The sequence below is a fragment of the Electrona antarctica genome, assembly GCF_951216825.1.
Source record: "Electrona antarctica genome assembly, chromosome: 2".
In the NCBI taxonomy this organism is placed as follows: Eukaryota; Metazoa; Chordata; class Actinopteri; order Myctophiformes; family Myctophidae; genus Electrona; species Electrona antarctica.
The window spans coordinates 18,640,723-18,663,784 of record NC_136807.1 but is presented as its reverse complement, the minus strand read 5'-3'; the positions used below and the strand labels follow the sequence as shown (position 1 = coordinate 18,663,784).

Below are 23,062 nucleotides of genomic sequence, written 5' to 3'. Positions count from 1 at the left end.
TCGACATTATGTTTATTAATTTATTTTCAATCAATCAACCAATCAATCAATCAATCAATAAATCCACATACAGTATGTCAACATGTCAAGGCTAAGGGCTTCATGTCATATGATCATATGGATAGAGCATAGGGCATAGGAGTGCATTTATTTCACATTTGTGCACATGTAATCTATGTTGGCAGCAATGTAATGTAATAGCCATGATCCAGAGACAGTTGGTGTCACCAAGGGATACCGGGGCACAACAATCTGTTGACCTGCCGTGGTCCTTTTCTACTCTCAGAGGAAGGTGAATGGGGCAGGCAAGGCTGTGAGAACGGATCCATAATGAAGGTTGAGCTTTATGGATGCTCTGTGATTGAGCTCTCACACTCCAGTGGGCGCGAGGCCCTAGCCGTAGCGGCCTCTCATTATGAGAGGAGCGCCGCCCGGGACTGGGACACAACCATGTATAATTGTGAGTGATGCTGTCCGTCGAATCTCATACTCTCTATTCCCTTTGATGATACAAAGGAATATAGAGATCTTGTATTTTCTCCTCTGCTAACTGAAACCGAAGCTATACATATACAGAATAATATATTTTACAGCACTCCCTTTTTTGTGCTTATTTTCACGGTAATATCAAGAACTTACTCTATATCAGTTTAGCGCATCTCGTTGCACACAACTCTCTGACAAAGCCTTTTTCTCAGAGGCATATATTTTAACTAAACACCTTTCAAGGTAATTGTGTAGCTCCCTGCCACACTACACTGTATACAGTATGAAACAGGTGAAATGAGGCAACTGTGGGAGCATGAATCAGGAAAAAAAAGAAACGAAAATGCAGCGTGCAATTAAAGGTAGAACTTCTCATTGACAAATGTTCTACTTTAATATGCTGGACTTTATAGGCAAATTAGTCAATTTCTGTGGTAGAGAAAACTGGCCTCAATCCCTCAGGCTTACAATACTGATGCGCCTGTCACAGAGGAGATTCAATACTGATGCGCCTGTGTCTCCTCTGTCACAGAGGAGATTCCCAACTGAAGCGTGGAGATGATGCAGCACTAATGTTCTCTCCCTCGGCTGTGCTCACGCTCTCACACATACTTAAGGCCTATTCATACTCCATTTTGAGGTGATAACTTATCACCTCAAACTGGAGTATGTATGAGCCTGGTGTGTGTAGGTGAGGTGTGTGTAATCTTGTGTTCTGTTTTTTTGTCAGGACATGAGCAGTTCAAGTGGTCCACCGCGGAACTGGAAGGGCATAGGGATTGCCATGATAGTGATACTGGCTGTCATGTCACTGGTCATACTGTCCGTCTTCATGTTGACCCCTGGTAAGACGAAAATATTGAAAACACGTGGGTAAAAAGGATAGAATAGAAGAATTCGAGGGAAAAAAGGAAAGTAGGTGTGTGGAATGATGTTAGCAGGAAGACACCTTGTATACTGGTGGAAAGAAACTCAGATGGTTTCAAGGAAATACAATGCAGCTGGATGACAAATATAGTACTAACAGTACTAGCATTCAACATTATGACAAAACAAACCCAGACAGGAATAAAAAAAAACCTGTACATTGATAATAGCAATGCTTTGGCTTTATGTAAATAGTCCATCTTTTCTGGTGAAACAACCCTCTGGACTGTTTTCTCTTTACCATACCAAAGATGAATCTCATCTGTTACTCCGTTCCCGGCTCACCATGGAGGATCTGGAGAGTGAGGATTTCAAAGTCCATGACCCCTGCATGACATGGCTGAATGGTAAGAGCCTGTGCTCGTATCGTGTACATCTTTTCTACGTCCGAGCATAGACATGGTAACGCCCCGCCTGCCTCTGATTGGCTTACTGACACTGCCGGCTGCACCAGAGTTTCCTCCGAGGTGGAGGATACATGCTGGATAGTCTGCTGCGCGAGGTTACTCCGTGGTGGGAAATAAATAAATAATACAAGTACGATATAATACAAGACTCAAGAGAATGACAGCTTGGCACGCGTGACAGTAACTTTTATTTTTGTAGAAGAGGCAAACTAATATTGTTTATGCCATTGGCCTGTTTATTTGTATACATGTGTAAACTTGAAACATTATTGTATTGTAAAAAGGTCTCTTTTCCCTTGATCTTTGTCTTTTTTAGTATAATAGTATTAGTTTACTAATTAGATTAATACCTTGATCTTTATCTTTTCAGTATAATAGTATTAGTTTACTATAATTAGATTAATACACATTTGTGACATGTACTGTATACAATATGCAAGTATATGCACTTAAATGTTGGTGTTACATTATGACAGTGTTGGAATATTCTATAAGGCAAAAATAGAGTATATTGACAATTTACTAGGAATTGCATCTTCCCTCGGTTACTGAGGTAGAATATGTTGCAAAGATTTGCAACCAGGGATATAAAGACTAATGCTGCAGAGATGTTAGACCAAATGTTAACTCAGGAGACACTAAAGAGGAGAGGCATCTTTCCAACGTGACAACACGCAACCCTGTGCCTAGGCAGTGACCCACATAATTGCCAGTGGCACACAGAGGCAGCATTCAAAATGATCAACATAACACTTTAATTTAGAACACAGTCAAATCAAATCATAGTACATACGTGTTTAATCAATTATTCAATCAAAGCAAACGGCACAAACAATATTAGTTACAAGTTACTGTCGCGTGTTGCCATATTATTTCCCACCACAAAGTACCCTTGCATCTCGGAGGACAGGCAAGACGGGCAGTGTCGGTAGGCCAATCAGGCAGGCGGGGCGTTACCATATGCTCGGACCTAGAATAGATATACGTGATCGTATCACATATTGACACAACACCCCCCCCCCCCCCCCCCCAAACAACAGCATGCTTGTCAGTGTGAATCAAATGTAATGGTCTCACCTGAAACTAAGCCTCAGATGAGCAGAGGTATTAATTTAATGTTGTCCCTGTGGATGTATGTCAGGAGTGCCATAACACAGATCTTTCTTGTCCCTGGCAGACAATGAAGTGGCTTTGCGCACCAGAGAGGCACACATCCTGTCATACAGCCTGCACAGCAACCTCACAGCCACTTTGCTAGACAACAGCACCCTGGTGAGTCAAGCCTTATTTTTGAGAGGCGCTAGCCCCTCCTATATTCAGCTATAGTGTAGACTTTTTTCCTAACACAAACTTTAAATGCCATTGACAATTAATGGAGAATTTATGTCATATGTGTCTGAGCAAATCGGCTATTTCTTTCCTACTTACTTTTACTTATCCTCTTCGTCCCGGTTGGGGCATAAGGCCACAATCATACATATTTTTGTCCTACACTAAGACGAGACCCATTGACAATGAATGGAGAATTTACGTCATATGTAGACGAGCAAATCGGCTATTTTTGTCCTACACAAAGATTACATTTCCTGGGGCGCCCACTGGCCAAGTGGTCCAGGCGCATGCCACATATAGGCATTGGCCCGTTCATGACGACCTTTGCTGCGTGTCTCTCCCCTTCTCTCTCTCCCTTTTTCCTGTCAGTCTTCACTTGATACTATCAATAAAGGCAGAAAAGCCGAAAAAAAGATGAAATTTCCATTGACAATGAATGGATAATGTACGATGATAAGAGCGCCTCTCACTTCACACAGGGGTGATTTTTTATTATCGCTCACCGTCTGTCTCATTCTTGATTCAAAAATAAGGTATTTTTTACAAACAACACAGTCAACATTTGTACAACAAAATAATCAATGAGTAATAAATTATCTTTAGATCTGTACACACTCTGACGTTAAAGAACAGATCTCATTATTGATTGACTCATGTATGTGGACAGCTGGACAAATGGACTGGTCGATAGAGAGGTGCTTCCAGATGGAGAGTGAATTTAGGCAGTGTGTTTACTGTGTTACACATTTCACAGATTATAGAAAATAGTACATGCATCAGCTGAGTGACAATATCAGCCCTGCTTTTTTCCCTTTTTGAGCACCCAACATGTGGCTTCATAGGGATTTTCCAAACAAGGGCATCATTTTGAATGCTTCCTCTGTGTGCCACTGGCAATTATGTGGGTCACTGCCTAGGCACAGGGTTGCGTGTTGTCACGTTGGAAAGATGCCTCTCCTCTTTAGTGTCTCCTGAGTTGTTAGTGGTCTAACATCTCTGCAGCATCAGTCTATTTTCCTCTGGCTGCAACATATTCTACCTCAGTAACCGAGGGAAGATGCAATTCCTAGTAAATTGTCAATATACTCTATTTTTGCCTTATAGAATATTTCAACACTGTCATAATGTAACACCAACATTTAAGTGCATATACTTGCATATTGTATACAGTACATGTCACAAACACTTGCAGCTGATCTTGCAGCTATTTTCAGTGAAGAGAGTTGGTGTAGTGGGGAAAAGGAGTGGACCAAGTGGACCCAGGGGACTCCGGTCAATTAAGTATAATAGTATTTAAGTGGTAAATTATTTTTTACCCCTGTGTTTTTCACAAGGACCTGACCTCTACTAAATTCCACGTGTCTGCAGACAAGAGGTTTGTCCTCCTGGCGTATAACACCCAACCGGTAAGTTTTGCTTGAATGTAATGGCCAGAAAAGATTTGCTGCCACTACATATAAGCAGGTAAAAAGGAAGGTTGGCCATAAGTCGACTTTGAACTAAGCCAAAATGGCCTGTCAAGCTTTCATCCTCAAGAGAACATAGGCACCATGAATCACGCTCCAATTTCAAAGGCAGTCCGTTTCTGCTCCCAACCATGTTTTGTTATAGCCACTGGTGTCTTAGAGACAACAGTGACATGCATTCTAATTGATTCACACACCTTCTGAATTAAACGAGGGGGACCTGCAACAAACGACAGAGAACGGCGACTGGAACACAGAGAGAGAGAGAGAGAGTGAGTGGTATATTCTGCTACTGCAGCAATCGTGACTCTGTAACACGGGCCGTCCAAATGACTGGGAAAATATATGGTGGATTGAATATTTAAAGTGGCTGATGGAACAGCGTGCATGAGGTGGAGGAAAACTAAGCGGGAGTGATCAGTTTGATATAGGGGGTGCGGACAGGCTGTGACGATGCAGGGATGGAGTGGAACTGTAAAGTTGGAGCTGCGGTAGTGAAATCACCCTGCTGTTTCGCTGGGGAATTTTAATGAGGCACTTACGAGAGTCAAATGCACGATTGCAGGTAGTGTGAGTCAAGCCTTTACACACGTCAGTGGTGTAGATAAAACAAACAAACAAACAAATGACTATTATATTTCCACTCTGTGTTGCAGATCCATACAGCCTTCCCCGCACCAACCCCTCACTCTGTAAATACCTGCATGCTGTTGCCTTTTCCTCAAGGGGCAAAATATAGAGGTACTATTTCAATAATGAGGGGGGGTAGCCCGCAGCCTACAGCATTTGTTTTCTTATTTATTCAAAATGACTGCACAGATGTTGTTTAGCATCCACTCTCTGGGTCCATAGGTTACAGGTATATATATATATTTTGTTTTTCATTTGAAGTATGTGCTTTAGCTCTAATTATGATCTGCATCATATCCAGAGACACTGGGTGTGGGGGTGGATGAGCCTGTTGCTGTGTCAAAGCTTTCATTATGATCACAGCCGATTCATCCTGACTGAATTATTTAGAGCCCGATATCATTATTGGCACCATATATCGCGTTCTCTGAGCCTTGTGGAGAGATGGGTTTCAGATCTTTACCCTTTATCTGTAGGTTTTGTCGGGTGATTTAAGGCTCTTCATTTGCATATTTGCCACATTATCAGCAGGATAGCCTGTCTTGATCTGTATGCTCAGTCTCAGTGTGACTCTTAATCAACAACAGCAGGCGCGTGCGTCACCTGCATGTTTATGTATGTATGTATTATGTATAACTCCCTGTTGGTGTCCCAACTGTGTATGTTTATGTATATGCACATGTTTTGGAGTGGGGATATTCCACCATCGTCTCATCCCCGTGCTATCTTTCTCCCTCTCTCCCTCTCTCTCATTCTTCCTCTCTCTCCCACACATTTTATCCCTCCTCTATCTCTGGGGGTTTTCTGCTGACTGAAGCAGTTTGCAGCAAGCGCCAGCTTCATCAGGAAAAGAAGAGGCACGGTGCTGAGAATGGCAGAGAATGAGAAAGGGAGAGTGTAGGTCGAGAAACGTGTGTTGAGGCGGGTGCGGTATGCCATAGTTGGCCTTAGATACCCCGTCCAATCGAAATCAATCAAAATGGGTATAAAAGAATGATGCCGATACTAAAATGTGAGTACCGCAGCGGAGATAAATTGGTGAGTGAGCTGTGAGTAAGTTTAAAAGCTTCTCTGGATTTTGTATTAGCTCTGGAGGCTTTAGGGAGGGTTAGTGTCTGGCAGAGGTGGAAAATAAATGGATTTTCCACCAGTCCAAAAAAAAGGTGAGGTATAGGGATGGAGGCGGATAGGAACGCGTGATGGCAGAATTCTTATAGGAGGTCTTCCCTCAAAGTTCTTGTGAATCAGGCAAGTGGGCGTGATGGAGAGAGAGAGAGAGGGAGAGGGGGGGACTGGAAAGTTGTGGTGGCATGGTTAGACAGCTACCTGCCAAGACGGTGCAGTTTAGGGACAAGTGAAACACCAAGCAGTGATATGTCTGTCTGTACGCACACTGCAGCAAGTGACAGTTGGGTGCTGGCATCAAGAAGCAGCACAGTGTAGAATTGTTGAGAAATGGCTGTGAGGCAGTAACAATGGGATGGATAACTAACAATACTATTATCCCACAATGTGTGTCCTGTGGCTCACAATAACAGGCAATAGGTATGACCATGAGGAGTTGTAATCTCTTTACGGATCCATTGTCGCTGCATCCCGCGTGAATGCGCAGTTTTCTTCAGTGTTAAATACCACCCTCCCCCTGCTTGGCACCATGGATTGAGGAGGGAGGTGTGTGGGCACTAGAGGGAGGGTGGGCGGTGGGCCGTGGGTTTGTGGAACTAGTGTATCCATCACTATAGCACAACCGTGGATGATTTGTGACATGTACTTGGCAGCCACATTAAATTTTATTTTGCCTCTGCTAGACACCTCCTTCACATAAAAACACATGCATGCACACATACACTGTCTCTTTCCATTACTCTGGCCTTCAACTTCACTGTCAGTATCTCTGTGTTTTGTATTTTATTTGTATCTTTCTCACTCGCTCTATCCTTATATGCAGGACACAAGTCTTATCTATTCTCACTATTGCTATTGTGTTTTTTGGTTTGAGTGTTAGCTGCACCCCTGAGAGCCATTTCCCCTTTTTAACCCGCAATCCCTCCATACTCAGAGCCAGTGACCTGCTGTGTACAGTAGGAGTTACATTCTGCAATCAGGGTTCAATTTTGGTTAAAAAGTGACAATGTTCTCTTCATACGTCCCTGCAGCTTTGCCTTTGCCTCTCTCAATCCCTGCATTTTACAGTCGGGGACAAAGTGCACAGAGATAAATCCAATTTCACTGTTAAGTACGCTGTATAGAAGATGTGACATTTAATTTCTTTACGGACTGGCTTTCTAGAGGCTAAGAGTTCTTACTGGCCAGTGGGGGATAAAAAGCATGCTTCAAAGTAAACTGGTTGCTTGAAAAAGGTAACGGTCACTGCATGTGCATTACCTTAGAATGCATCAGGTACCTATACCTACCTACAGTAGGTGATCGTGATCATCAATTGCATTTAATATGGACAGACACACACTCACGTGTGTGTGCACGCACACGCACAGTGATTATCGTATCAACTCTTCTCCAACATGTTAATTTAATCATTCAGTGAGCTACGATTGCCTATGCCAGAGATGAGCTGCCACAATGGATTGCTCTCATTGAGAAAGATATTAGCTATAATTATATCATTTAATAAGAATGCATATCCTTGTCCCCATCCTCTCCTTCACATTACCTACACATTACATCACTTGCGTGTTAGCCTTACTTACTCTGTATAAAATGTATTAATCAGACCTGATAACAGAAATGATTTGACAGATGAAACGGTATAGATGATATCAAATATAATGGATGAAGTGGCTGGCCTGGGTTTAATGACCCATAATACGAGCGGGTTAAGTGCAATCCTTGCTTGGTTTGTTACTTTTGCCTCATTTGCGACTGTGCTGAGTGCCTGTTTGTCTGTGTACATACTACATAGGCACGTCTCTATGTGAGCAAGTGCGTGCATGCATGTGAACTTACTGCAATGTTTGACTGAGCGTGTTCTCACTTAACCACTTAAGCCTTATTTTATATTTTGTCTTATGATGGTGTCGTGCAAAAATATTGGACATAGCCAATCTCTCACCCAATCTCACAAAACGTTGATGTGCTTGTTGATGTGCTATTTTCACTATTATTTTGAATTTCTTAGAAAATTTCTCTACATTTTCGCCTATAATGACATGCCCAAAATAGGCGCACCAGGTGGAAAGTGGTTAAGTGTGGCACCCCTATGTGCATCATGTCCTCTACCTCTTTTCAGGTATTCTCTCAGTCCTTCACAGCCTCCTATGCTATCTACAATGTGGCTAATGGGTAGGTAGAACCATGAATGCCAATGCATGGGCTGCACCGGGCATGATCTACCTGCCAATTAATGCAAGCAGGCCCGCGGACCGACCAAAACTCCTCCAAGCGTGCCTCATCGAATGAGAACATTGTGTTTCTGTCAAACATGCATTCCACTTTGTCATTCTTCTCTCTGAGTGCCATACTGTAGCCAGCCTGGAGGTTTGTAATGTACTGTACCTCTATGATGTGCTCTGCCTGCGATTCATTGCCAGCATCATCACAGTGAGACACTCAGTGGTGGATGTAGCTGTGGATAAATAGGAAAAAAAATCTCTTAGGAAAGCCAAAGCCTCTCTTTGAAGTGATTTCAGGGGAACCTGCACTATGAATTGCCTGAGAATTAATGTCTTGTAGAAAAACATTTGCTTGCCCTACGGAAGCTCTAAGTGAGGCTAGAAATATGTAAGGACAAATGTGTCACCATTGCATGAACCAGTGCCAGTCTCTCTTTTTTTGCACTCTTGCATCTTGGTCCATTCTATTTTTTATTTCTCCCCTCAAAATCTCTCTTTCAAACAAAGATCAAGCATGGACAGATCTCGGAGGTCCTCTATCTCTTGATCTACCAGTGGGGTTTAAATAGTGCTGTTCTTCTCTAATGAAGGGTTTATGTCGGATTCTTTGTATATGTTTCCAGGGAACTTCTGGAGCTTAACCCACCAGAGCGAGAGAAGGCAATGCTCCAGTATGCAGCATGGGGACCTCAGGAAAACCAGCTGGTAAGACTGGCTCTCCATTATTAATGTTTTTTTTTTATTAAACAAGACAATATAAATGTTACTCTTTTTATATTTGATATTTTTTCTCCTAACCCACGATTTTGTAGCCAATTGTTCACTCAGTGCCAATTGCCTAAACTGTAATCATGGGCACTACTCTCCCTCTGCCAACCTGGTAGAGCCCCGAACTGAGTTCATGCTTCCTTCAATGCATGAGGAGTGAGCAGGCCAGTTCTTATCACCTACCTGGGAGTTTCCCTGGTAGAACGTAGTGCGTGGAAGGAACCTGTTATTCCACGTTTAATCTTGTGTACATCAATGTTAATTTAACTCATGGACCGGTAAGGATTCAATCATTTACATTTTAACACTCTCTTACAAAGGGATAAAATAACATTGAGAATTTTGCTCTGTAGTGGCAATTTTCATAATACTAGTAGTATTATTATAAATCCATGGCATATCAATGCTTCACTGACTCCTCTGTGCCGGCCAATGACTCTTGGACAGAGCTTGATACATGATTGAGGCAGCCAACACTGAAGCCTGCAGCTGTTATGTCTTTGATAACGGATTTAGCGCTGTCCCTCTGTGTCGCTGTCATGCCAGGCTTTCATCTTTGAAGGGGATATCTACTACCAGTCAGATGTGACTAGCGAACCTGTGCGTCTCACCTCGACAGGCCAGGAGCCACAGGTGGTCAACGGGCTCTCAGATTGGACCTATGAGGGTAGGAAGTGGCATCACATCACCAGAAGCTATTTAAATCACATTCATTTTTGTTTGGGGAAAGGAATGATGACAACAAGTCTGTTTAAAAGCTACTGGTAGATGTATGTGTTTGCAAATGAATAATTCAGAGATGCTGGTGACTTTTCCAACAGAGGAAGTTCTCCTGTCCTATGCTGCCCATTGGTGGTCTATTGATGGAGCCCGGCTGGCATACCTCACTATCAACAATACTGCCACTCCCATGATGGAGATACCTCATTTCTTAGGCGGTCTCTATCCCTCCAATATGGTCTTTCCTTACCCCAAGGTGACACCTGTTTACATACTGATTTGTCAAATCTTTGACGGTGAATGCATGAATTCATTTTTATTCTCTTTTTCTTAGGCGGGCTCCAGTGTCCCTTCAGTCAGTCTGTTTGTTGTGAATCTGTATGGCCCGGCACACACTCTAGAGATGATTCCTCCAGACTCCCTCAGGGCCAGGTACTGCCTCAAGGAGAACCCCCCAAAAAATAGTAGAAACAAAACATAGAAAATGCTACAGTCAGAGATGTTGTGTGAAACATCCTGTCTTTCTGGTATATGCCTTTAGAGACAACTATATCTCCATGGTGACTTGGATCAGTAGCACCCGTCTTGCAGTTCGCTGGCTGAATCGCGCCCAGAACCAATCAGTGCTCTGCGTGTGTGAGGCAACCACTGGGGCATGCTCAGAGGTGAGAGGTCATGAGTCATTCCACCTCAGTAATCCAATGGGTCCCCCATTGCCATAGAGTAGGTGGATTTAATAGAATGTTCCAAATCGGGCACACTGAGCTAGGATTGATTTCCTTAAGCTCCCACACCTCGCCATGCAATATTAATATTTAAGGTCAATAGTTGTATGTGAGGAATTTATAGTGGTGTTCTGCAGTATTCCTGTTTCTTTTAGCCTCCTGCAGTCCTGGTTCAATACAGATTACCAGTTAGAAACTACATATTTATGACATATTCACTATATATGAATAATAACAATACATATATCGTTGCTGTCGGATGGAAGCTTGTCCAAAATCTGTCCAAAACGATTACATTTCAGGATTCAAATTCAGAAATAGCAAAAAATAGCCGATCTACAAGCTCAAAGCGCACAGATGTTTTTTCTACTTTTATGTGACACTAGTATGTCATGTAAGTAGGGCATTAGTTTACATTAAAAAAAGCACACTCATATGAAGTGAGGGGCACTAATACATTAAAGTCTAACTCATGTTGCTATGATTAGGTGATGTAATGATAAAAACAAACGGTGTCAAAACAAACACAAACATTAAATCCCATTAACAATAAAGACAAATTGTCTTTATTGTTAATGGGATTTAATGTTTGTGTTAGGGACAAAACAAACTAAACCACTAAAACTAAATTAATTTCTCTTCATTGTCAATGGTGTTTTTAAAACAAACATTGAACTAAAAGCAAACATTAAACCTGTATATAGGAGGGGCTAGCACCCATAAAAAAGGTTTCTACCCGACAGCAACAATAAACATTATTTATATGGCATTATTCTTAAAATGCTTTTAAAATGTATTTTATAAATGATAAAACAATACATTTCCCTATAATGTATTATTTACATTCCAGAAACACAAGATGGCCATGGATCTAATGCAAAACCAACGGCAGGTAGGTGTTTACTCATGGCTACAGAAACCTATTTACTGCCCCTGGCCGACTCCCAAGATGGCATATTTCTCCTGGATTAGTGTTGATGTGATGTGATGTGTCTCTTTGTCCCAACAGGAGGTGCCATTGTTTTCAGCTGATGGCTCTGTGTTTTATATGATTCTGCCAGCAAAACAGGGTGCCCGCGGAGAGTTCCATCACATTGCCAGCCTCCCAGTACAGGTCAGTTGTTAGGGCAATTAACTTTTACGTCACCCATGAATGGTTTATTACTAAATTGCTTGTTAACCTTTCAATAGGGTCACATAAAATATCTAGTGATTACAAATCTTAACAATACAGAGCCCAAAGTTTACTTTATTCATACTCTCGGCACTCATTATGAGAGCAAATTCTTATTTTGGCCTCTCATTATTATGATCACTCGCTGAACAATATATTTTATGTTGTTTTGTCTATTTGTCACTGTGGTGTATTTATATGTGGGACTACGGATGGAAATTAGCTTATAGCAAAATCCAGCATATTTACATGAAATCATGTGTATTGATTGAAATATTCATTAATATGCATTGTCCCGGAAATAAATCAATAAATAAAGTAAAAACCAAAGTAAAATGTACAGCATACTTTATTTGGGACATGACATCTCTCTCTCTCTGTACTCTCTCCGTGGCAATCCAATGTCTACATATTTCTTTACTTCATCTCAGATACACCTGGCGTATTTTCCGCCTGCATTTCTATTTTTCATACTAGGCTGTTTCTATATTCCTCCTCGTCTCTGTTTCTCTACTTCTACATAACACAGCCTGCCACCCCCTCTGCCCCTCCTCGCTTCTTGACATCTGGAAACTGGGATGTCACCTTGCTCTGTGCCCTAGACGTGGATGCTGGGAAGATGTATGTGAGAGCCGTCATAGTCGTCATACTCTCTGTTTGGAGCTGTGCAGAATTGAACTTTATCAGCATGTAGCTCTTTCCAGTGAATGTACAAGTGCAGGAGTGAATAGCAATAGAACATTCAAACACATTGCTGAAAATGGTCTTGGTATTTGTCTAAATGTAAATTCAGCAAATGGCAGCTTTTGCATTGCAGTTTTAAATGTCATTGTTGGAGGAAGTATCTATTTCAAAACAATATTTCATTTAAACAAGGTTATACACCTCACAAAAACGTTCAGTGACTTCAGTCTCAAGAAAACCATTTTAACTTCTATTCGTTGATCTTTATGAAAAGAATAATATGAAAGGTCTTGTCTTCTTTCCTCTGGGGTAAAGCAGTGGAAATGACACACACTAGGATTAGTTAGTCTTAGCCAGCATAGAGAATTGCCAATTCCGCCTTCACCCAGCTTGAGGCATGAGCACCACATGTTCAGAGATGGTTGCAGTTCCAAAGCCCATTTGGTGGCATTGCTCTTTGCCTCCAAGCTCGCTCTCTCTCTCTCTCTCTCTCTCTCTCTCTCTCTCTCTCTCGCGCACGCACGCACGCACACTCAATGCCCTGCTTCCAAATTTCATACCGCAATGATGACGTACTAAAATCTACTGGTCATATTCAAAAATTCACTATCATGGACACTTCCTAATGATCAAATGTAATTGTATTAATCATTTGATGTAATTGTTTATGGAGAAATTATTTTCTTTTGATGGAGAAATTATTATGGATCAAACATGTAGTATTGTGTAGTATTTGGACTTGTGTTTAATAACTGGCCTTCCACCCTTTTATGCAGCTATTTCTTGAGCACAGAAGAATCCAGGCAAAGCAGACATCTTTACAGGTAAGGGGTGATTTGGAGAACACTGGGAATAATTTAGCGGACAGATTGGGGAAGGCTGTGGGTGGTTTGGGATAATTGTCTCCACCAGGCCGAAGGCATGGGGAGAGAGTATGTTTTGCACTCCGTCCGTGTGTGTGTGTGTGTGTCCGTCCGTCCGTCCGTCCTTCCGTCCGCCCGTTACCAGCTAATCTCCGGCACCGTTAACCCGGTCGATGCCAAACTTTGCACACACACTCCCTGGATGCCAACGATGAACCTCTGCCCCACATTTTTCAGAACGGCCTGTTATAGCGCCACCATGAGGCAGCTTTTCACATTTTTTACCTAAAACTGCACCGATCTGCGTGAAACGTTGCATGCACTCTCCCTAGAGGCCATGGACAAACCTTTGACCTGCATTTTCCGCATCTGCCTTTTATAGCGCCACCAGGAGGCCGACTTTTGTAAAACACATTTTTTTATATTACTCCTCCAGATTCTGTCCAAAAATCTCACAAATCGTTACACAGTATCTCTATGGTCATGTGCTCAAGTCGGATCTGTCCGATATTTCATATTCCATCATAATTGGCTATAATTGGCTTTCACAGTTTGCAAGATTCCCCCGTTTTGAACAAAAGCCTCAAATCATGAACGCAGCATGCAATTTATGTGAAATCTTTCACACATTGTCTTACTAGGCTGAGGAATATATCCCACCCTTTTCACATTGGCCTGTTATAGCGCCACCAACAGGTTGATTTGTGTTCCTCAACAAAATGAAGAAAACTGTTGCAAAAAACAAACATGTTTATATTACTCCTAAACATTTTGCCAAACATCTCACACAGTCCTATCCTCCTGGTGGAGACCTGTGCCCAGAAGGGCACTTTTTCTAGTTTGTGAATGTTTTGGAATAGTTTGGTTTAGAATAGTTTAGACTGTTTAGGGATGATTTGTGGTGTGGGACATTTCACAATAGTTTGTGGATGTTTTAAAAAAGGCTGATAATGGTCTGGGAATACATTTTCAATGGTTGAGAATGGTCTTGAGAATGGTTGGGTATGTTTTCGGGACAGTTAGTAGCTCATTGGTTTGGGTTGGGGATAGCTGGGTGAGGAATCTGAGGATGGATTAAGGACTAGATTGGGATAGTTATGACATTGGTAAATTATTTAATTATGTCCATTGATTAAAAAAAATATATCTATTAAATATAAGAAATAGAAATAGTTTTTAAATAAAATATTTATATGAATTTTATATGAATGAATTGTCCCTTATGTCACATTTTTCAATTAACAATCAGTTGGCACACAATAATCATTCTCGTGTGCGATAACAAGAATTCTCTGAGAATGACTGAAGTCACTGAACAGCTACTACCACTACAAAGTTTAAAGATAACTTGAGTTGTGAGGTAAAATCTATTGTGCAGCAGATGAAGCCTTTCCATCCTTGCCAGTGTGCTCCAGGCACACAGCCCAGTTACAGTAATGCATTTACTAGAGAGACTGGAAACCTTTGTGCTGTTGAGGCATGAGTCACTGAGACGAAAGTTACTGTCTGCCACCTATGATAAATGTGCTCATGGCCTCATGCTTCTATCCTATGGGTATTATATTGTTTTTGTATTACATAGATTGGGGCTTGAGGACATCCCTTACTTAATAATAATGCTTCAGGTCCAGGCGGGATATGTGGCCAGCTGCTGCATTCATGCAGTCAGGAGCTAGCAGAGGCTTGGTGTCCCTGTGTCCCATCTACCAAAAGTCACTGGACTCATGTCCTGTTCCGTCCACCTGGAAAGACTCTTATAATCTAAATAAAAAGGCATGCTGCAAAGAAAATAATGATTACCGTCCAGTCGCTCTGACTTCAGTAATTATGAAGTGTTTTGAAGGCGGCGGTTGGCTGTTCATTGGATGATTTTCAGTTTGCATATAGGAGTGAGTAGTGACAGGGGTATAGAGGATGCAGTTTTGGCCTTGGACTATTTTCTTTTGAAACACTTGGACAATAACAAAGATTATGCACGCCTTCTTCTTGTAGATTTCAGCTCAGCATTTAATACAATACAGCCGCATCTCTTAATTAAGCGGTTGAGGGACCTTAATGTCCATCCTCTTACGTACACAAAGGGTTCAGTGTGAATGGCTACTTTTTAGAGGTACAGAGCTTTGTAAAGTGGTGTGATGACAACCACCTTGTTCTTAATGTTAAGAAGACAAAGGAGATGGTGTTTGACCCCAAGAGTATTGGTGATGATCACAGGCCTGTGGTCATTCATGACTCAACCATCTCACAGGTCTCCTCATACAAATACTTGGGCATCTGGATTGACAACTCACTAACTTGGAACACACATGTAGACAGTCTCTGTAGTAAACTACAGCAAAGACTGCACTTCCTCCGACATCTCAGGGTTCATGGTTTTGACCAAAAATGTATGTTAGTGTTCTATCGAGCAGTCTTGGAAAGCCTGGTCAGATTTGGTATCACAGTTTGGTTCGGTGCAACTGCAGATTGGTGCAAACTGCAGGGAAGATCATAGGGGTAAGACAACTCTCCTTTCTGCTGTCTATTTATGAGCAGGCTACATTAAAACAGGCTCAAAGAATTGTCAGTGATGTTACCCATGTTTTAAATGGAGAGTTTGTAATTCTGCCCTCTGGGAGAAGGTACAAAGAACCGAAGTGGAAGTACATCAGGTTTACAAATTATTAGCACTTAGCAGACATTTACACACTGGACTGAGCCTAACAGTGCTACAAGTGAAACAGTTTTTGGGGTGGCCTCACGCTTCTATAATAGTATTATATTGTTTTTTTATTACATAGAGTGGGGCTTGAGGACATCCCTTACTTAATACTATAGAGGAGGCAAACCAGTTGAATTCAGCTGTGTCTGCTATTATTAGCAGACATTTACACACTGGACTGAGCCTAACAGTGCTACATAGCTTTGATATCCACCCTTATTGATCCTGTTTGTTCATGGGAGGTCGATCGACTGAATTGTTTGTCTCGGGACACAGATACATTGCTTAATATGTAGGCAATCAATTGGCTGCATCCTGGAGCACATTAAATAGTTCCAGTCTCTCACATTCTCTAAAGTGTAAGCAATATTAACACTACACTACTCTTATCTCTCAGCGTGGACCTGGATGGAATCTTTGAGCGCCAGTGCATCTCCTGTGACCTCATCGATGGATGTAGCTTTTTCAAAGTTGATTTCAGTCCCAATCAGACTCATTTCACTCTTTATTGCCTAGGTAAACATTCCACACTGACATACCGTACACACACACACTTGCATGCATGAGCACTGAAGCATGCCCCAACACAAAAACATTCAAGATCCATGCTGTTTAGGTAATTAATACTCTTTCATCTCAATTCAGATTTATAACTGTCTTTTGAACAATTCCCCCAGGTCCAGGAATCCCTAAAGTGACTGTTCACATTACAAAGGACCCCTACAGTGAGTATCACATCTGCTTGTCAGACTAATGGTGTAATCATCCAGCAGCTAGCAGCAATACACTCAACTCATGCCCATTAGACATTTTACAAACAGCCTGTAGAGGGTGGCATACCCAGGCAAACAATTATCTGTATGGACCAGACAGTAGCTCTGCATTTTGATGACTCTACAGTACACTAGTACTGTTTGCTTGAGAACACTGCCCTCTGTCTTTAGCTCCCAGTTAGAGCAGTCTTGGACTGATTAGGGTTTTCCAGCGCTTTAGTCTGGCAGTCGGGGTTGTGGAGTGGGAAATTTGGTATATAGTATTTTTTATTGGCCTAAAATATTGTCTATATACATTCATGAATCCACTTGCTGACCGGCTGTCAGTATATATATTGAGCATTTTTTTATATGGGTTTATATAAATATATATAAATTTTATATAAATGGTCTTTGCTGACAGACAGTCAGCAAGTGGATTCATGAATGTATGTATATAGACAATATTTTAGGCCAACACATTTTGCACTTTAAACAAAAGAAGCCTGTTGGCTGCCGGAATACTACTATCTGATAGATAGACTAACCTGATGTTCAGGATGAAAGATAGTACCATACATCCCTATCTTTATATGCACAATTACCTGACACTATAGTATTTCACCGTAACATAGCATAGCATACTGTACATCATTTTGTTTCTTCAAGGATACATTGTTCTGGAGGACAACAGCCCCCTTTCTGAAGCACTGCAGGATAAGAGACTCCCGGAGACATTGTTCCGTACCCTATCAGCAGATAACCATGGTACAGTAGAGAAGCCTGGTTTTGTATTCATTAGCGTCATCTGACCAGGGTGCTTATTGAACAAAAACATTTACTTATGATCTATTGGTCACAAAAAACACAATCACAATGCATTCTCCCAGAATGATCAATACCTTCCCCAAGCTTACTGACTGCAGTGTACACTGTATCCAGCCGTGACAGAGAGGCACTGGCTGCACATACAGTATCTCTCTATTTCAGACTGCAAGGGACAAATACAGCAGAGAGCCAATCAAAGCATCAATTGCTTTATTTGGTATCTCCTTGTGAGTGAGATTCTAAGTCATGCCCTCACTAGGAGCCAGCATTACATATTCCATCAGTAGTATTAAAAAGAAAATCACACCCGTGTGAACTGAGTGGTGTAAGGTGTTATATAGCCTGATCAGCTGTGGTCTGACGTAATGTCTGACGTAATCACACCCATGTGAACTGAGTGACCATAGCAACCATGCTCATTTTTTTGGTACGAACAAACACGTGGACACGTGGACACGTAAACTAACAAAGCCAGTTGTTGGAGTGGTTTACACCACTCAAAAAAAAAGTATCTCCATTGTGTATCAATTCACATTATCCTTAGTCTTACATTAGTCAGATGTCTACCATCTGGGGCAAAAGTGGCTAAGGAATCCCCCCCTAAGACAAACAAAAAAAAGTGTGACAGACCTCCTTCCCCATATGAAAGCTGAATTGATAGTCTTGCCAGTTGCTATACGAGTTAAAATATGGCCATACTAAACAAAGTATTCCAAGAAGTACTTGAATAAACTTGTATGATTCATAAACATACATATACAAAAATAATATTAATAAAACTATGACACCTCTGGCCGAGGAGTAATTTTGGAGGAGCACGAGAATGGCTAAACAATGTGCTAAACAAGGTGATACCAGTCTATGGACCTACCATGGACTTCTGTTACAGTCCAGCTAGTCAATAGCGACTTGCCTAGACATTTCTCTGGTAAACTGTTTTGGACAGACATGTTTTGTGTGCCCACTATATCTCATGACCTATTGTTGTAGATAGAGGGTCTGACCACATACGGACATACAGTATCAGCCTCAAGGGATCTAATTTACTGGTCCAGTGTGTACTCTGGAGATGTTGTAGAGTGTAGACAGTCACAGTGAATAGTGATCTATCTTGTTTTACACTCATTAGACCTGCACCTGAAGCTATCTCTGCCTCAGGGCTATGAGGCCACCCTGCACCCTCTTCTCATCATTGTGTAAGTATGACAGTAGGAAGTTAGGAACATTACAGTTCAATTGAATTTAGATACATTGTAAATTATCTTTTATATATGACCTAAATAAATGCTATTGACTGTGACAAGCTGGCAGAAAAGCTCTAGGTGGTTGAGTGTGACATTTTCTCATTTGCATTCTCACCCAAGCCTCATACCTGTTACCATACCAGCTCATCCTGCTTACAATTTAAGCATTTAGCAGACTTATCTTATCCAGAGCAACGTACAAGTGTGAAATCAGATGTGAGTAAATGGCATGATCCTTCCGTTGCCATACAGAGATGGAGTGCCTGGCAGTCAAGCAGTGACGGAGGAATTCGCCCTGGGCTGGCCTCAGGTCCTCTCCAGCACACATAATATGGCCTTGGCCTGGGTGGATGGGCGGAGTGGGGTTGGCCGTGGACAGAAGACCTCCACTGTGGATCCACGCAAGCTTGGCTCACTTAGAGTCAAAGATCAACTAGGAGTAGTGGAGTCAGTGACCTGCTAATGTGTCCATGCTATGTCATTGATTTATCCCTGGATATTTTCAGCGTGTAGATGAACTGACAGCTTTTGTTTGACCTGTTTCCACAGATGGTTGATGCAACTGCCTTACATTGATGATCGTCGCATGGCCCTGTATGGCAAGGTCGGTCTGTGTTTAAATTGGGAGATTCTACTTATCTTAACCCATTAAGACCGGGAAAGCTATTCAAAGATATTACATGGATAAAATTGATTAGTTTTGTGTTTTCATGAGTTTGATGACTTTCTTTACAGGCATTTGGGGGTTATTTAGCCCTCAAGATGTTGGCAGCAACAGACAAAGTATTTCAATGTACAGCTGCTGTGACACCCATAACTGACTTCAGATTGTACAGTGAGTTGAAATTATGCAATTCATTCAGTAAGCACGTGGGATGGATCTATGGTACAGTAGTTATGGTCAAGGGCAAGGCAAGGCAACTTTATTTTTATAGCCCATATTTCATACACAAAGGTAATTTAACATAGAAAGGCATATAAAGAATAGATGGAATAAAATATGGCAATAAAAGGCATAAAGGTGCATTTAGAGTTTTACTACTCAGTAAAGTTTCACACCATCAACAATAAAGTCATATTCATCAAAAGTCTTGTATTGTTGTGTAAGATCCTTTGTATTTTCAGCCACCAACAAATAACATAAAAACATTCTGCCTCTTTCAGGTGCTGCCTTCTCAGAGAGGTACCTGGGCCTTCCAGCCAAGGAGGAACACATTTACTCTGTGAGTGTCTAAAAGTAAAGCTCTAGACATAAGTGAAAAATGTTCACTTTATTTCATGTTGGAGACCAGGACCAGTGTTTTTGGTCAGTTGCTGAGATTTGTATGGGTTGGATACTTTATTTACTTGCACTTCTTCTTGCATTGCCTTTTTAGTCTGCATCTTTGCTGGATGAGGTTAACAAGCTGAAAGATGAAAATTTCCTTATTCTTCATGGAACTGCAGATGGTGAGAAGTCAGCTAGTATGCAATAGATTTCAATGAGAATTGGCTATGGTGTGGATTTTTTGGATTGAACGACACCCACAAATTGAACGTTTGTGGGTGTGTGTATGTTTCTTTCTTTTTACACAGCGAGGGTACACTTCCAGCACAGTGCTGAGCTCCTGAGCCGTCTGGTGAAGGTGGAGGCCAACTATTCATTGCAGTTGTATCCAGATGAGGGTCACGACTTCAGAGAGCCGCGCAGCATCCAACACTTCCAGCGAACAGTGGTGAACTACCTTCAAACCTGCCTGAGACACAGCCTCCTCTTCGCTCCCATAGAAGAGCCAGAGGAAGAGGATGACTGAGTTATTATGGAGAGGAACACTCTGAGCCTCTGAGGACAATGTACCATATTATGCATTAACTTGGGTCGAACTACCAGACACAAGAGCACATGAGTGGGGACCAAACATATCGGCTTCACCGCCTACAACAATAAAAACCGTATACCTTTTGTTGACACAATTTGTGCTGTTATATGTTTAAGACCCTGTTTGTTTACATGAGTCACAAGAGATGGTGTGAGCAGGTAGGCTACTGATTCTACCCAAAGTTTACAAACTAGTCGAAAACATGCATGTCGTAATGGCTGCATGATGTGGCGTGGTTTACAATGCGTCCTTCTGTGTTTTGCAGCTCCTCATTCCGCCCAGCGAGGGTTAATGTGAAAACTCTGCCTAAATGCTGTTACTGTATGTCATGCATACTGTTCATCCTCAATGTGCCAAATACACCACATGGACTTTTCCCACAAGTTTTGTTATGTTAGTTTCATATGAATGTGATAAAGAATGATTATGCTATTCACTGCACCAGTTGTGATGTAAAAAAATCATTAAAAGTTTTAAAACAACTCAAATAATCCACCATGTGACTATCTATAAATTGTGGTGTTTCTATAATTTTAGTGACGGGAGGGAAACAATAGAAAATATGTGATTATTTCTCTGAAACAATAAGTTGGCTGCTACTGTATGTTGCATCCCAAAAAAGCAACTCTTTCAGAGAGAAGCATGCTGTATTGTTGGATGAGATCTTGATCGACCGCACGCCGACCACTTGTTGTGGCGGTTCTTGTATTCTTTATTTTGTTTTACTGAGAATAAGGTCAGAAATAAGTTTAGGGTTTAATAGGCATAGTTTTACTGGGGTTAAGTTTAAGAATAGGGTTAGCTTTTGGCACCGTTTTACTGAGGTTAAAGTTAGGAATAAGATTAGGCTTAAACGTTTAAGCATACTTTACTTAGGTTACTTTAGGAATACCAGTAATATATCAGTAAGTAATTAATTAGTATTGTCTGGCTAGTAGCTATACGCAAGACTAGTAAATGGGTGACTCGTTTGGTATTCGGAGAAGTCTATCAAACAAACTGCATGTAGTTGTTTTGAAATTGAATTGAACCTTCCTTCTCAATAATGAAGTTCTTGTTCTACTGCAAAAAAGAAGGGTTCAATTGAGTTAAATGATAGGCTACTCTATATATTTTACAGCTAATTATGGTCCAGTAGCTGGTAACAGCTGACCGGTACTGCATACACACACACACACACACACACACACACAATAGTACCAGTAAGACACCCTGAGGGCGAGAAGCAACTTCGCCATCCGCAGCAGACTGCTGGGCGAGCGCTGGCACTTTGGCATGGGGGGCCAGATCAACATATGGAATTAAATGAATTCTGTACTGGCCAGTGGCCATATATGTTATTTTATTTTTTACTTTTCTGCCTTTATTCAAGTGAAGATGGACAGAAAAGGGGGAGAGAGAGAAGGGGAGAGACATGCAGAAAAGGTCGCCATGAATGGGACTCGAACACGCGACACGCTGTCAGGCCAAAGCCTATATGTGGTGTTATGGAAGTTTTTGATGATACTATAAGTAAGTAAACAAATCAGGAAATTGCAGGACTCCATGGTCAGGATTCAAACTTCATTCTTTTATTGTAGTTCTCAGTACAACAGAGTAGCAGCATCCCTGCCTCCCAGCCTCCCCATCAATGTCCCACACACACTTATATTGACAGGCAATGTCCAGAACGGTAACAACAGATGGTGACTAGGCTTTCTCCTTACATGGACATGGGTCTTGTTTAGGTGCAGTCTAGTTTAAGCTATTTGTAAATAGATTTGGTGAGTCGGTTTGCATGAGTCGGCAGTCTATAATGAGTTTGTCAGAGAAGAACAGGTGGTAATCAGAGGGTTACAATTTCCCATCTACTAGTAGGCTACATTCAATTAATCAATACCATAGTTATATGAATTTTGCCACCACAGTGGCATGCGCCTGGAACACTTGGCCAGCAGGCGCCCCTATGGAGTACGTGTCTTGTGTGTACAGGGTTTGATGAGGTCAGATCAACATAAGGAATGTCATAACAGGAAGAACGGGTGGGGACTCTGGGGAGGATCAACATATGGAATGTCAGAACAGGTCAGCTCCATATATGGAGATCTAAGGGTTTGAGGTTTGAGGTCAGATGTAGAGTTGCTGGCCGGCTCCATATATGCAGATC

At 41.6% G+C, this 23,062-nt stretch overlaps 1 protein-coding gene across 1 annotated transcript; it reads left to right on the top strand.

The window, feature by feature from the left end:
• Positions 1-385: 385 nt before the first annotated feature.
• LOC306936779 (inactive dipeptidyl peptidase 10) lies at positions 386-21,353 on the top strand. The gene is made up of 25 exons (XM_079520395.1): positions 386-460; positions 1,217-1,331; positions 1,665-1,760; positions 2,998-3,092; positions 4,487-4,558; positions 8,496-8,548; positions 9,222-9,303; positions 9,913-10,033; positions 10,188-10,342; positions 10,421-10,518; positions 10,628-10,751; positions 11,662-11,703; positions 11,821-11,925; positions 12,515-12,606; positions 13,446-13,493; positions 16,631-16,749; positions 16,911-16,958; positions 17,655-17,753; positions 18,943-19,009; positions 19,310-19,504; positions 19,607-19,661; positions 19,793-19,892; positions 20,222-20,280; positions 20,434-20,506; positions 20,633-21,353. Exons 1-25 carry the CDS (start codon positions 416-418, stop codon positions 20,848-20,850), a joined length of 2,376 nt encoding a protein of 791 aa, XP_079376521.1. The 5' UTR covers positions 386-415; the 3' UTR covers positions 20,851-21,353.
• The last annotated feature ends 1,709 nt before the right edge of the window (positions 21,354-23,062 follow it).